The sequence below is a fragment of the Rhinolophus ferrumequinum genome, chromosome 11 (genome assembly GCF_004115265.2).
Source record: "Rhinolophus ferrumequinum isolate MPI-CBG mRhiFer1 chromosome 11, mRhiFer1_v1.p, whole genome shotgun sequence".
Taxonomy (NCBI): Eukaryota; Metazoa; Chordata; class Mammalia; order Chiroptera; family Rhinolophidae; genus Rhinolophus; species Rhinolophus ferrumequinum.
In genome coordinates this window covers 44,206,144-44,219,405 of record NC_046294.1, presented here as the reverse complement: position 1 = coordinate 44,219,405, position 13,262 = coordinate 44,206,144, and the positions used below count along the sequence as shown (strand labels likewise).

General features: G+C 47.0%; 1 protein-coding gene across 4 annotated transcripts in view; it reads left to right on the top strand.

The window, feature by feature from the left end:
• Positions 1–13,262, top strand: part of PPFIBP2 (PPFIA binding protein 2) — a 123,686-nt gene that overhangs the window by 50,733 nt on the left and 59,691 nt on the right. For 2 of the 4 annotated variants that reach the window (XM_033120492.1, XM_033120493.1), the window contains exon 1: positions 1,032–1,862. The exons of the other annotated variants lie outside the window; for them this stretch is intronic. In XM_033120492.1, the coding sequence (XP_032976383.1) occupies positions 1,815–1,862 (48 nt within the window). In that variant the 5' untranslated portion in view covers positions 1,032–1,814. Of the gene's footprint in view, positions 1–1,031; positions 1,863–13,262 lie in introns of those variants that run through there. 4 annotated transcript variants of the gene reach the window in all.

Here is a 13,262-nt window from a genome sequence, read left to right as displayed (position 1 = left end):
ATTTGACTTCCGTAGGCTTTTAGACAGAAAACATAAGAAGGCCTACTTCCCCCTGCAACCTTAGAGATGTTGTTCAGTAACACATCCTTTCATAGTTCTGGCCAGGGAACCTCAGCCAGGTGGGGCCCGGGCCGCACTCTGGAACTGGGCCAGAGGAGAGAAGAAGGATCTAGAGCTCAGTGCATGGGCAGCAGAGCCTGCTTTTCCTTTCTGGCCTCTGATCCGGGTGTGTCTCCAGGAATTTCCTCCTCCCCTCATGCCAGCTGCTGGCCAAGCTCTCCTCCTGCCTCTGATCTGTGGGCTGGGCCAGCCTGCTGAGACTGGGCTGCAGAATATGTTTCTCTTCCGTCTTTTGGGCCCTGCTTCTGGGCCATGGTGAATGGGGATAGTGTGCTGAGAGGTATGCCGACACCCAGTAGGGCCTTCTCTTCAGGCTGGTAGTTCCTGGTGAGCCCCGAGGGCACGGGAGGGCCCCCACAGTCACAAGTCATTTACGCAGCAGAGCTGAGAGCCCTTACATATAACCACAGTTCCCACTGCACCCACATCAAAGATTGCTTTCATAGTCACTCAGAGCCAAAAGTTGCATGTCAAGGGCTGGGCTAGGGAGAAAAGCCGTTTTAGGGGAGCTCTCAAAGGAGATGGGAGTGTGAGGAGGTGGGGGGCAGCCTCTGAAGAGTGCTGGAGAGCCCCTACCTCACCCCAGAAAGCCAACATGTGACTTGCCGATCGGAAAACAGATGCAGCAGTCTGACAGCAACTGCCTTCCCCAAACTCCTACCCGGAGCTCTCCATGTCTCAGGGACTCGCATGTAAAGCCAGCCTTACCCTTTCTCCCACCCTGGCTTGTGAGGCAGCTAGTCTGGAGAAGGGGACAGCCAGTGAGGCAGGCCTAGGGCTTGACAGAAGCTGTACCCCTTGCTGGTGCAGAACAGGGCCCCAGGGAGCCCAGTGGTGGTGGCTGGCAGGAGCCCGGAGTCAGACTCCCCCAAGTGGCAGAGGGCTCTGAGGTTGCAGCAGCTGGTGTCCGGTGGATAATGCCACCAGCGCCAAGGACAGCAAACACCCAGCAGGGCCAAGAACCCAGACTGGAGCTGGTTCTGAATCGGTTCTTTTTTGGAGACGACAGGATTTTCCTCAGGGCATGGACAGAAAAAGGGGTAGGCGTGGGCTTCGGGGTGGGGGTCAGGCTGTGTGTGGGAACCAGCAGCTCCTCCAAGAGCAGCACTTATTTTTAGTCTTCTCCCCAGTCCCAAATAAACCGAGAGCAGCTGGGAGCCTGTGGGTAAATGCAGAGTGGAGCAGAGACAGGAAATCGGGGTCTCTCGGTAATGAGTTCCAGCCACTCCAGAAAGGGGAAGCCAGACGAGGAATTTTCTTCAGAACTGTTTCCCTCTGGCAGGCTCTGGTATTATCACCAAAGGAATGTTCGTGTGTGTGTGTGTGTGTGTGTGTGTGTGTGTGTGTGTGTGTGTGTGTTTACAACTCCTGTCCAAGTCTTTCTTTTTTCCCTACATTTTTGTTAGGTTTGATTGCTCCACAGGCTCTGCATCCCAGCGCTGGTGCCCCGTGTGTGTCTGTGGGGGCGGTGGGGGAGGATTCTGGAGCAGCAAGGTCTGGGCTGAGCCCTTGTGTATCTGAAACTGTTTAGGCAAAGGCTGGAGGACACAGGCCAGGGAAGTGGGGAAACTTGAACATAGCTTGATGTTCCTGAGGGGGAGAGGGCAGTGGCAAGGAAGAGGAGAGAACTTGGTCTCCAGCCAGAAAAAGGGCTTTTCAACCAAGGAATCTAACTGCTGACATGGGTGCCCAGCATGGATGGGGACATTGATGTTTACAAGCATTTTGCGTGGCTGAAGAGGGTAAGTGACTGGATGCATTGTCTGGGTCTCTCATTGTCTGGGAGACAGTGAGGGGAGCGACCCTTTGGGGTGGGTTGTGTGTGTATGTGTGTGTGTATTGTGTGGGGGGAGGTATTTGTCCTGCAGAGCCCTGTTGTGGCCAAGTTCTCCATGAGAATCTAATTATAGACACTAGGGGAGAAATAACCAGCTGTCTTTGTTTCTTCTCTGACATTCTGGTGAATGAGCCTCTGTACGGAAAGGCCAGAATGGAGTGAGGAAAGTTAATTGTTTTAACTTTGGCACTTAAACTGTTGGAGGCTCCAAAGACCGTGCCCAGAAAAAGGTGTCCACCGCTTTTTGCTTTTCGGTTTGAGGACAGATTAGAAGGTGCTGCCTTTGAAATGCACTGAATTCGGAAGTTGTTGAGATTATTCTCAGCTCCCGATGTTATCCAGCGTGGAGAGGAGTGTGCTGTCAGCTGAAAGAGCTTCTGCGTTTCCTGAGGCAGGCTCTCTTGGGAGTTCTCTTCTGAATGCGAGTTCTCTTCTGAATGCTCGGAAGCCTGGGGTTTGGGTTGCAGGTTGTGATGCCCTTTGTTGAGGGGATGAGGGGGAGTGTGCCCTGTGAGCGAGGAATGAATGAATGTTGAGGGCTGGGGTAGCATCTGTACCCCAGAACGCAGGCTCTTTCCTCGTTTGTGACCATCTTAAAACTGGCTGAGTATCCATTTATTTTCACACTGAGGTTGAATATTTTTCAGAGGCAGGAAGGGCATAAGCAGCTGACAGATAAGAGACTGACATTGTAACTGGGGAAGAACAAGAGGGACAGGAAGTGTCCAGCTCAGAAACCCTGACCCCAATGCTCAAACACTGGGCCTGTTGGCTTTTGCGTGCTCCCTCCGCATTGTGTATTCAGCAAATATTTGTTCAGTTCCAGTCAATGGGTGTCCAGGGGTGAGCAAAGTAGAAGCAATCCTGCTTTGGGGGATCGTCCATCTAGTGCAGGAGATGGGGGTTAATCAGTCTCAGTGAATCGACCCCAAATTACAAATTTTAAGTGCAGGGAGGAGGAACAGAAGGCCCACTAGGGCTGTGGAAGATTAAGCAGGAGCTGTTGCAAGGGCCACTTTGAAGAAGTAACACTTCATTGAAACCTGAAAGAGAAGTAGAAATGAGTCAGGTGAAAAACAAGGTGATGAGCATTCCAGGCAAAGGAGATAATATGTGCAAAGATGTGAAAGCAGGAGGGAGTCGGGCGGGTTTCAAGACTGAGAGAAAGCCGGTGTGACTGCTGTCAGTGACAGAGAGGAGGCAGTCAGATGCCAGATCACGCAGGACAGCCAAGGCTGCAGTAAGGCTTGTGGCTGACATGGTTTGTATAACGGGGGGCTTGTAGCAGGGAAGTGACATGGGATACACTGGGGGATTCATTTTGTATTTTAAGAAAATTACTCTAGCTGTGATGTGGTGTATGGTAAATGGTGTTGCGAAAAGTGAGGCAGCTGAACAAAATTAGAGAGCTCGAGGGCTTGTCAGGATCGAGGAGTGCAAACCCGTCATTTAACCAAGCCCAAGGGAGGCTAAGGACCTCATGGTTATTAGTGTTAGAGCTGTTAGTGGTGCAGCCTGATCTTGACCCCTGATCGGTCTCCCAGTCCAGTTCTCTTTCCTCATCTCTTCTGCCAAATATGTAGAAAATTACTGGTTTCGAACCCAGCAGAAATCCTGTCTGTGCTCAGCCCCTGCTCAGCTTTGGGAGGGAGGCATTGCAGCCACCACAGAGCGTGCTGAAGTGACCAAACAGTTTGGCCAAAGCTTGCATCCATCATCTTCATTTCAAAAGCTTCACTGGGGAGATAACTGGACGGTTATAGGTAGGAAGCACACTTCCCATCACTTAGTCTTTATTTTCCCGTATCCAAAATGAAGCTTTTTAATTAGGAGGCCTTGGCACTGTGACGTGCCCGGGTTGGTCGGGGCCGTGTCCCAGCTGCCGGGGCAGATGTAACTCTGCACCTCGTGCAGGAGTTCTTTCTGTGTGGGACGGAATTCTGCACGTGAAACGATGTAATAAGGGCCCTTCTGTCCTGAGACCCAGGCTGAGCTCTGGCTTCTGAGGACAGTTGGAAGTCTGCTGAGGAAAGCTGTAAGCGAGGAGACTTCAGACGCTGCCGGGTGACTAATAACAAAATAGATATTTTTCTTCCACTTTTAGAATTTTAAGGAGCATTCAAAGAAGAAAAGCACAGTGCTGAACATGTGATAGATAGTGTAGTCAGTAGCTTTCCTATTCTCTACCCCAAACACTATTTCCAGATTCTTCTTTTAAAAATCTCCTCAAAAAAAAAAAATTCCCTTTCATTCCCGTGACTCTGATCATAAGCCCCCAGGACTTGCCCTTAGTCTGCAAGAAAAAGCCCAGGCTCTTCCACCTGCTTGGCTTTTGAGACTTTTTGCAACCAAGCCTCAACTTACCTTTTTAGTTTCACCTTTTTATATCTACTCTGATGAGCTCCCAAGCATATGCCCTCCCTTTTCTGAGCTTGTACCAAGTGTGCTCCTTCTCTCTAATCCCATCCACTTCATCTGACTCCGTCCAGGCCCTCCTCTTCCATGAGTCCCTTGCTGACCTGATCCCTGTGGTGGACTCCTCCAGCACTGGTCTCCAATACTTCCAGTCTGCCCGGGCTCACCCACCCCTTCTCCCGTGCTTCCTCCAACTGAGGCGGCTTGGAGAGCAGTTTCCTGAAGGTGGGACACTGGTTCCTTCATTCTCCCCTGTAGAGGGGGTGGTTCTAGAAGAATAGGTGCCTGGGTGCGGTGTAACCTGGTCAGCACAGGCTAGGAGCCCTGGCCCTTTGACCAATCTGACAGCGCAAGGCCACAGAGCAAGGCAGGGTCTTTGGGGGCAGTGAGGGAGGTGCCTATGGTCAGGGAGGCACACAGCCTACAGGGAAGCATTGGCTCAGAAAAGGAGCATTTCTCAGTGGGTTAGAGAGGTGGGGAAACTATGTACCATTCTAGTTAAGAACACGCAGTTGGAAGTAAGGCCTGGCTTGGAATCTTGGTTTTGCCACACTTAACCAGCTATGTGATCTTAGGCAGATTACCTCAAAAGCCTGGATGTCTTCATCTATAAGATAAAGACGATAACAGTGCGTGCCACACCCAGGTTTTGTGAAGCTCGGGTAGGATAATGTATGTAAAATGCTTAGCACAGTGCCACGAACATAGGACACATTCAGTGAAAGTTAACTGCTATTGGCCATTACCAGGCGGGGAAAATTGGAAGAGGAACGGGTGGGGCCTGTTTGGTTCTCTCCTCGCCGTGCGTCTTAGGCCTTCATTTCCTTAGGCCTTCTTGCCTTCAGCTCTAGGCCGCTTTTCACATTTCATATCAAGGTCTCAAACCAAAGCACACTAAGGACCTAGAAGAGACAGCTGCAACCTTGCCCACCGTGAGTAACCAGAGTCCCCAGTGTCTGCTGGCTCTAGCCAGCGTGGCTGTGGCTGCTGAGTGAAAGCTGACCAGGGCTGGTCCTTCAGCTCCTTTCCCAACAGATGGAGCCCAGGGACAAGGTACTCTCTTTTCACAGGTATCCAGAGGGCCTCTGCCCCTCAGCTGTTTGGTTTCTGCCTGATTCACAAACAGCTCACCCCTGCCTGCTTTCAGATGAGTGGCTCCAACCCACATAGTCATGACAGCTTCTAAAAGTAGCTCCAAGCAGGGTCTGTGGGGCCCACCCACTGCCCTCTGAGCAGGAGTTCATTTTCCCAGGTACAGAAATCCCAGCACTGTCAGCATCTTCACACTATTGCTGGCTTCTAGCACTCTCAGTGGTTAAGCCAAATTCCAACCCAAAGACACAACGTAAATGGAATCACCGTGGATCCCCCATGTCATTGACTTGGGTTCTGCAGTAGAGTGTGGAATGAACTCCAGCTGCCAATGTGAGACTTTAGTCTGTTTCATTTGGTGCTCAACTGGTTGATCCATTAGCCTGGCTACTTGGGCCAGAAGAGCTGCAAAGACAACTCCTTGACACAGGCATTCTTGACTCTGGCTTGCTGGGAAAGTTGGAAAAGCAGGCAGCAGCTTCTGTGGAAGCTGCTCCTATTGGCTAAGAGCACAAATCCTGGGTGCAATTCCTTGGGTTCCTATCTCAGCTCTGTGTGACCTTGGACAATTGATTTAACCTCCTGGGATTTAATTTCCTTGACTGTAAAATATGGGTACATAATTCAATATATGTAAAGTGCTTAGAAGGTACTTCATAAGTGTTAGTTACAGTCGTGATGACCTTGACCACGGCTGGCAGCCTCTCGTTACTCCAGAGCCATGTGCCCAACCTTGATTCTGGGCAAAGAGGTTTTTCAAGACCCCGAGGAGGATGACAGTGGGAATGGTTCCTCCAGGGTTCTAGCTGTCCGCAATTTCCTATAGGTATATCCCATTTTTAGTGAGTGCACCCAACATGTCCACCCATCATGTTCTCCAATATGATTTAGGAGCTAGAATTCTGCCATTTCTGATCCCTAGCACCTGTGACTCCTGTTTGTTCCTTGGAGAGGCTCCCAGGCCTTTTTCCCAGCAGGATTTAACAAAGTGGCATCACACCAGAGTCACTTGCTGAGTAGCTTATCAATACCCCAGAGCCACACAGATGTGGGTAACTCTGTGGGCCGGCAGCAGCACTTGGGGATCCCTTGACTCATCTCTGCAGTCTTCCCTCTCAGATCCTTGTAGCAGCTCTTCCACACCTTTCCATTTTGTGTCCAACCCTACACTCCCCTTTCCACTGATGTCACCGCCTACTTCATTGAAAAAAAAAGATAGCCACACTTAGAAGACTCTCTCATCTTCCCTTTCCATCACCATAAAAAGTAGCTATGTTTGCAGCCATCATTTTTCCACCTCCTTCAGTTTCACGGGCCAAGGCTACCCCTGTCTGCTGTCCTCCTGACCCAGTCATGTTCTGCTTTGTTTTGTTCCTCTGATTGTTCCTTCTCTCAACTCTTCCCTGTCTATGTGTCCCTTGCCCTTGGCAGAAAATGATTCTTCTCAATTTTTAGGGAAAAACAAATCAAAACTGCCTGTAACCCTGTAGTTGCCTCTCCATGCTGACTTATAACTTATCTTCCTTTCACCATCAGGAATCTTGAAAGAGCAGGCTAAAAACTCACCATCTCTACTCCTTCCTGGTCACTCCCAAACCCACTGTACACTGCCTTTGTCCCTAAAGACATCTTTCAAATGTCTTCTACAATGTTCTTACTACCTCCAGTTCCCAAGCAAACTTTCCCATCCATTTCCCCCTGAATTCATTTCCATCTTGGAATCTTGGAGGGTTAATGGCATTCTTGTGACAAAAGGACCAGCTCCTCTGTGACCCTCACCTAATCCTGTATTCCTCCCCATAGATGTTTCTCTCATGCCTATTTGATTATTGGCTCCTCAGATAGAAGGTCCAGGCAGTCCGAGAGGCTATTAGTTTACTTCTAATGTCCCCAGGTGAGCTAAAACACTCACAGCACCCCCTCCACCCCCACCCCCAGCCCCTGAACTGCCTCTCTCTCTCCGGAGGCATTTTTAGTCGTAATAATGAGTCAGTGTATCTATTAGAGTTGGCAAGATGAGGAAAGAGCATCACTCAAAGAGCCTCCTGTTGTTACTCTCTTCCTGGCTTTAATATCATCCCTGCACATGACACCAGCACACATACAAATACCAATTCTCCTATAGCCCAGTGCTGTAGGTCCCTTATGCATCCAGCCACCTGATCAAGAGAATTTACCAGGAACTAAGCTTATCCAAGGATATAATTCTGGAAAAAGATTTTGGTAAATCAAATGAATTTCTCTCACTCCAAATCTCCCCGGGATGACCAGTGAGGAGGCTTCATGTATATCACACCAACCCCTTGGTTGGAGAGATTATAGGCAGACTGCCGTCAAGGTATCCTTTGTTTTCTGTGTTAGTTCTGGAAACCAGAATGTCAAAAGGGTAGTGATTGTTGTATTAGGTTGGTGCAAAAGTAATTGCGGTCTAAAAGGTTAAAAATAATTGCAAAAACCGCAATTACTTTTGCATCTACCTCATAGCTTCATGGATAGCCTATGTGTATTGGGAACACTCTTTCCAAAGATGCTGTTCTCCCATTCTCCTGGGAAAATTACTTCAGAGCTTGTAAGACTTAATCATTCAAGTGGTGACTCCACTATAAAGCGTCTCCTCTCCTTTGAAGGTATAATTAATTCATCCCTCCCATATGCCACTGCTGCTGGCTTATGTTTTACATTATGAAAGTACTTATCACATCTCACTGTAAGACTAGAGAGCTTTTTGATGGCAGGAAAGGAAGCACTTGTTTAGCACCCAGCATGGTACCTTGTAGGCGTTCAGGAATATTGGAGTTATTGCTTAGATAAATGAATAAAGCATGATTATATGAATATTGGTTGACCAAGCTATTTAATTTGCTTTACGAACTTGGCTTTACTCGTCCCTAAAGGTGGGCGTTTAGATTATTTGATAGTGACAGCCCCACCACCAACCCTTAGCCTCCCCTTATGTATAAGTGAAACCAAGAGGTGGAGGGCATACAAAAGTCAAGGTCATGATAAGATCTCTCTTGTTGGACTCCTGGTAGCTAAGGATCTGATTGCACTCCACTCATACTACATTTGGAAGAAACTTCTTTAACTCTGTGTCAAAGATAGTAGATTGGCTTGACTATTCCTCGCCCAGAAAAAGTGGAACTGGTTCTGGGAACAGCTGGTTTTATAATAACTGCCAGAAAGCCTTTAACTCCTTAACCAAAGAATTGGGGTGGGGCAAGGGAAGGCGGGTTCCTATTTACTAGCACTTGCCTACACTTATATACTTACACTGCTTGGTTCCCTTGGTGATGGGTAACCTGAGCCATATAATGGGAATTGCCTGTAGCCACCATGATCCACTTATTTTCATTTTTTATTTTTTTGGTCCCCTTATTTTTAAGGTCTACATTTTTCAAGTTTCAAAAAAAGCTTGGTATGTGAGTGGTGCTTTTGAACTTGAAGTATAACTGTAGTGAGTTTGACATCTCTATGCCCAGCCGTTAGAGCTCACTTGAAATTGGTTTTCTAAATTTGATAAGATCCCTCTGACCATGTGGCCTGGAAATAGTACACATTTTTTTCTTGTTGTTTTCTTATGCAGCTAAAATCACATCATTTATGTATTTAGTGGCTAAAGAAGGGAGACTTATCCAGGGCCAAGGCTTACCCAGTGTGCCGTGTTCAACATCTCAGCATATTTTCAGGCAAGGGACCATCATATAATTTAACATCTGATTGGTTGCAACAGCATATATGCTGTGGCTAAGATCCTGAGGGAACTGGAATCTGGGGCTTGTTAGAAGCACTAAAGGTGACTCTTCACTTGGTGAAGACTATAGACTTTGATATCAGAAAAAAAAGAGGGTAGATGTATCTTGAGGACCCCAGAGCAGGAGCTCTGAGCAGCAGCTGTGGCTCTGAATAACAACACACGATGGCTAGAGCTATCACACCGGGGAGCGGACTGCCTTAGGATTTCCCCACACTCCACGCTTCCGTACCACATGACACCCTCATGTGACTTCTTGTGTGCCCCCCTTACCCATTCTGGAACCAGCTCTGTCCCCGTATTCAGTGAAGTTCACTGCTGACAGCAGGTCTCCGGGGACATGCCAGTTAGGAAATGCTTCAGGATTGCCCTCACCCAGCATCCTCGAGAGTGTACCAGAGCATATGTGGAGGGGGTGCTCTCTTGGCGCAGGCCAGCCAGGCTGTGAAGGAGTCATGCTCCTAGGGATTCTGCACGGCCCCCAGCCAAGGCATCAGGCACGCATCCCTTCCAGAAATCCATGGAGACCTAACGTGGCTATCCCTTGGCCAAGCTACAGTGGAGGGGCCAGGCCAAGTGTGAGCAAGCATCTTGGAATCTGACCAGTCACCCGAGTCACAGGGTGATGGCTCGTAGGAGGCTGCTGGGGGTGATTTGGCTGGAAAACTCATGTTTACCTTAAATTTGAGCTGACTTCTGGATTGGAACAGAAATAAAAATTCAAGTTTTATGATTGGTCCTTTCTAGTTATTGAAATTCTCAATGTGCTCATTATAAACATGTAGATAGCACATAGTACTTATAGTATGTAGTAAAATGCTTATAAAGAGGAAAAAATTGTGGCCATGTAGATATGACTCAAACGTGGGCATCTTTTCAGGGACAATGGAAAAGTGAACACGTCCTCGGCTGTTTGCGCCACAGGCACAATTCCAGTGCTCTTAGCTAACAGTGGGTTCTGTGTTGTCACTTAGGCAGCATTTTGTTCTTTCCAGCCTGGAAGTATTTTAGTTATTTTTCCCTTGGATTGTTTGTACAGATCCTTACAGGTACTTCGTAGGTGTCTGGATCAGAAACATTGTCTTTTTTTGTTCTCTTGTGCAAAAAAAGTGAGTTAATTAAAACTGTCAGCACAAGGGATGAACTGCTTCTAACTCTACTCCTTTGGTCTTTTGGCTTAAACAAAGCCATTTAAATGATTTCCATATTTCCACAATCATTCAGAAACTGTTTATATTACACAGAGGAAATACTAGAGTATCGTGTTATAAAAAGCATTCTGCACTTTTGTCCCCGTATGTTTTCGTGTCTCATGACCTAACTGCCCCTCTGTGTCACTCTGTGAGGTATAATTTTCTCTTTAAAGGATGGGAAGCCTGCAATGAGGTGACCTACCTGAGATTACACATGGGTAGAGCCACTCCTTGCTGCCCTTGTTCTGCAGAGAGGGGTGTTCCTTGCAGAAGGGGATGCTGTAGGAATTCTGTAAATACATGGATGTCCCCCAACAAAGTCTCCAGGGTCCACTGCCTTTAAGTCCAGCTGGGCAAAGACTGGGAACAGCAAACTGCAGCTCACAGCCTCCCGGCTCCCAGACCTGACATCTGTACAGCTGTGTAGGACATGTCATTCTTTCAACATAACTTTTTAAACAGTTGTCAGGTTTTGATGTTTTTATTACCCTTCATTTACTTATTTTTCCTCTCACCCTTATATTTTTCAGCCCTACTTTAGCTTCCTATTTATTTATTGTTTTAACTTATTTTTTCTTATCCTCGCCCCACCCAGTTGATGCCCATGGTCCTGTTGCATCTTGTATCATTCTCTGTCTTGACTCTGTCATTTCCCTGTCTTGTTCTACATGGGAAATAAGAATGGAGGCCAACAGGTGGTGGATGGAAAGCCATCCATTCCGCACAGAAAGGAGAGTGGATGCCTTTTTTATCCCAGTACATCCCGCATGGATACACCATGTGCCTGAAAGTAGATCCCCAATGGCCCTTGATGATAATCCTGGTTTTAACTATAGCTGGCTCAGAACTGACACCCTATCTTAAAAATTGCCAGTTCAAGCAAATGAAGCAATAGTAGGCAGAATTCCTTTGTAATTAAGTACTATATCCGTATAGCAGGAATTCTTTGTTGTAAGTCTGTTTCCAAAGGAATTAATTTCATTCAGTTGATTGATCAGTCACCTTTTGACATAAATGCATTAGCCTGGACTTTTGGTTGCAAGTAACAGAAACTCAGTTTGAACCAGTGCAGGCCAAGAGGGGACTAAGAGGGAGGATGGGAATATATCTCTGCCTTTAGACAGCATGAACCAGGGATGAGAGTGCCACCATCCCCTCTCTCTCTCTCTCTCTCTCTCTCTCTCTCTCTCTCCCTCTCTCCTCTTAGCTTTCATTTGTGTTTCTGTGCACGTTGGCTTCATAGCTGACTCCTTCTGCAAACCAGCTTCTTCCACATGGAAAAGGACATGGTCACTGACAACCACAGAACCTTCTAGCACCACTCTACCATTTTCTGTTCCCACGTTTAAAAATTCAGCGGAAGGATTCCAACCAGCCAAGCTTGGATCCGGTGACTGGGAGGTGAGGATTATCTCTAAGAAGATGACAGTCCTCACCTCTACCATGTGGTTATAGTCAACGTGATGCTCCCAGCCTATTCTGGGCAGACAGACAATAGATTTCATTAAAGCAGGGTTCAGAAGAATTCTGTCTGTGGTGGTTTTCTCCATTCCTTTACCTGAGCAAGAGAGCAAAGGAGAAATTTACTAGTATAAGGTTTTCCTCAACTAATGATAAGGTTTCTTTTATGGGCCTTAAATATCTTCTGATAATCTCATCCCTAATTAAAAAGCAGTGTCCCCTGTCTGACTTATTTCACTTAGTGTAATATCCCCTAGGCCCACCCATGTTGTCACAAGTGGTAAATTTTACCTTTTTTATGGCCGAATAATATTCCATTGTATTTATGTACCACATCTTCTTTATTCAGTCATCTATGAATGGGCATTTAGGTTCAGACAGAATTTTCAAGCCTTATTTTAAGTCAATTCTCATTCAAGCACATATATAAAACAAAATTTGTACTTGATCTGCTCCTCAGTTAAGTTGTAACAATGGAAAGCTTACCAATGTAGCACATAGTAACTTGGGCAAAGTATTCATTTGCGCCTTATTCATACACTTTGTGCCTCAGTTCCTTTATCTGTAAAATGGAAGTAAAAATAGTACCTGCCTCACGGGGTTGTGGAAAGGATTAAAGGAGTGTATGCACATAAAGTGCTCTAAACAGTGCCTGGCACATGTGAGCAGTACCTCAATGCTTGCTATGTATTTACAGCACTGTTGCTTGGACCAGTTGTATTGGTCTGCATAGCAGTGCTTTGGCCTTTGGCCCATATTATTCATTAACCAACTTAGAGCACATCACAGGAAAGCAGTGAGTTCTACTGGGCTTAGCTTCCTGTAAGGATACCATTATGGATGTTGTCTATCTCCATGAAAGCGAGAAGTTTCTCCCTTCCTCGGGAATAGTTGTGCTTCTCCTAAGCAGTCGCTTTGACTGTACTGATCTGTGCATCTTTTTTTTTTTTAAAAGATTTTATTGGGGAAGGGGAACAGGACTTTATTGAGGAACAGTGTGTATTTCCAGAACTTTTTTTTCCAAGTCAAATTGTTGCCATTTCAATCTTAGTTATGGAGGGTGCTGTTCAGCTTCAAGTTGTTGTCCTTTCAATCTTAGTTGTGGAGGGCGCAGCTCAGCTCCAGGTCCAGTCGCCATTGCTAGTTGCAGGGGACCCAGCCCACCATCCTTTGCAGGAGTCGAGGAATCGAACCAGCAACCTTGTGGTTGAGACCCCACTGGACCATATGGGAATCGAACCGGCAGCCTTCGGAGTCAGGAGCATGGAGCTCTAACCGCCACCGGGCCAGCGCTTATCTGTGCATCTTTTAATTCATCCTGTTTCCTTTTTATCCATCAGCTGCTAGGATGGATCCAGATTTTTTGATCTGCTTCTAGCATGTGTTATAGACT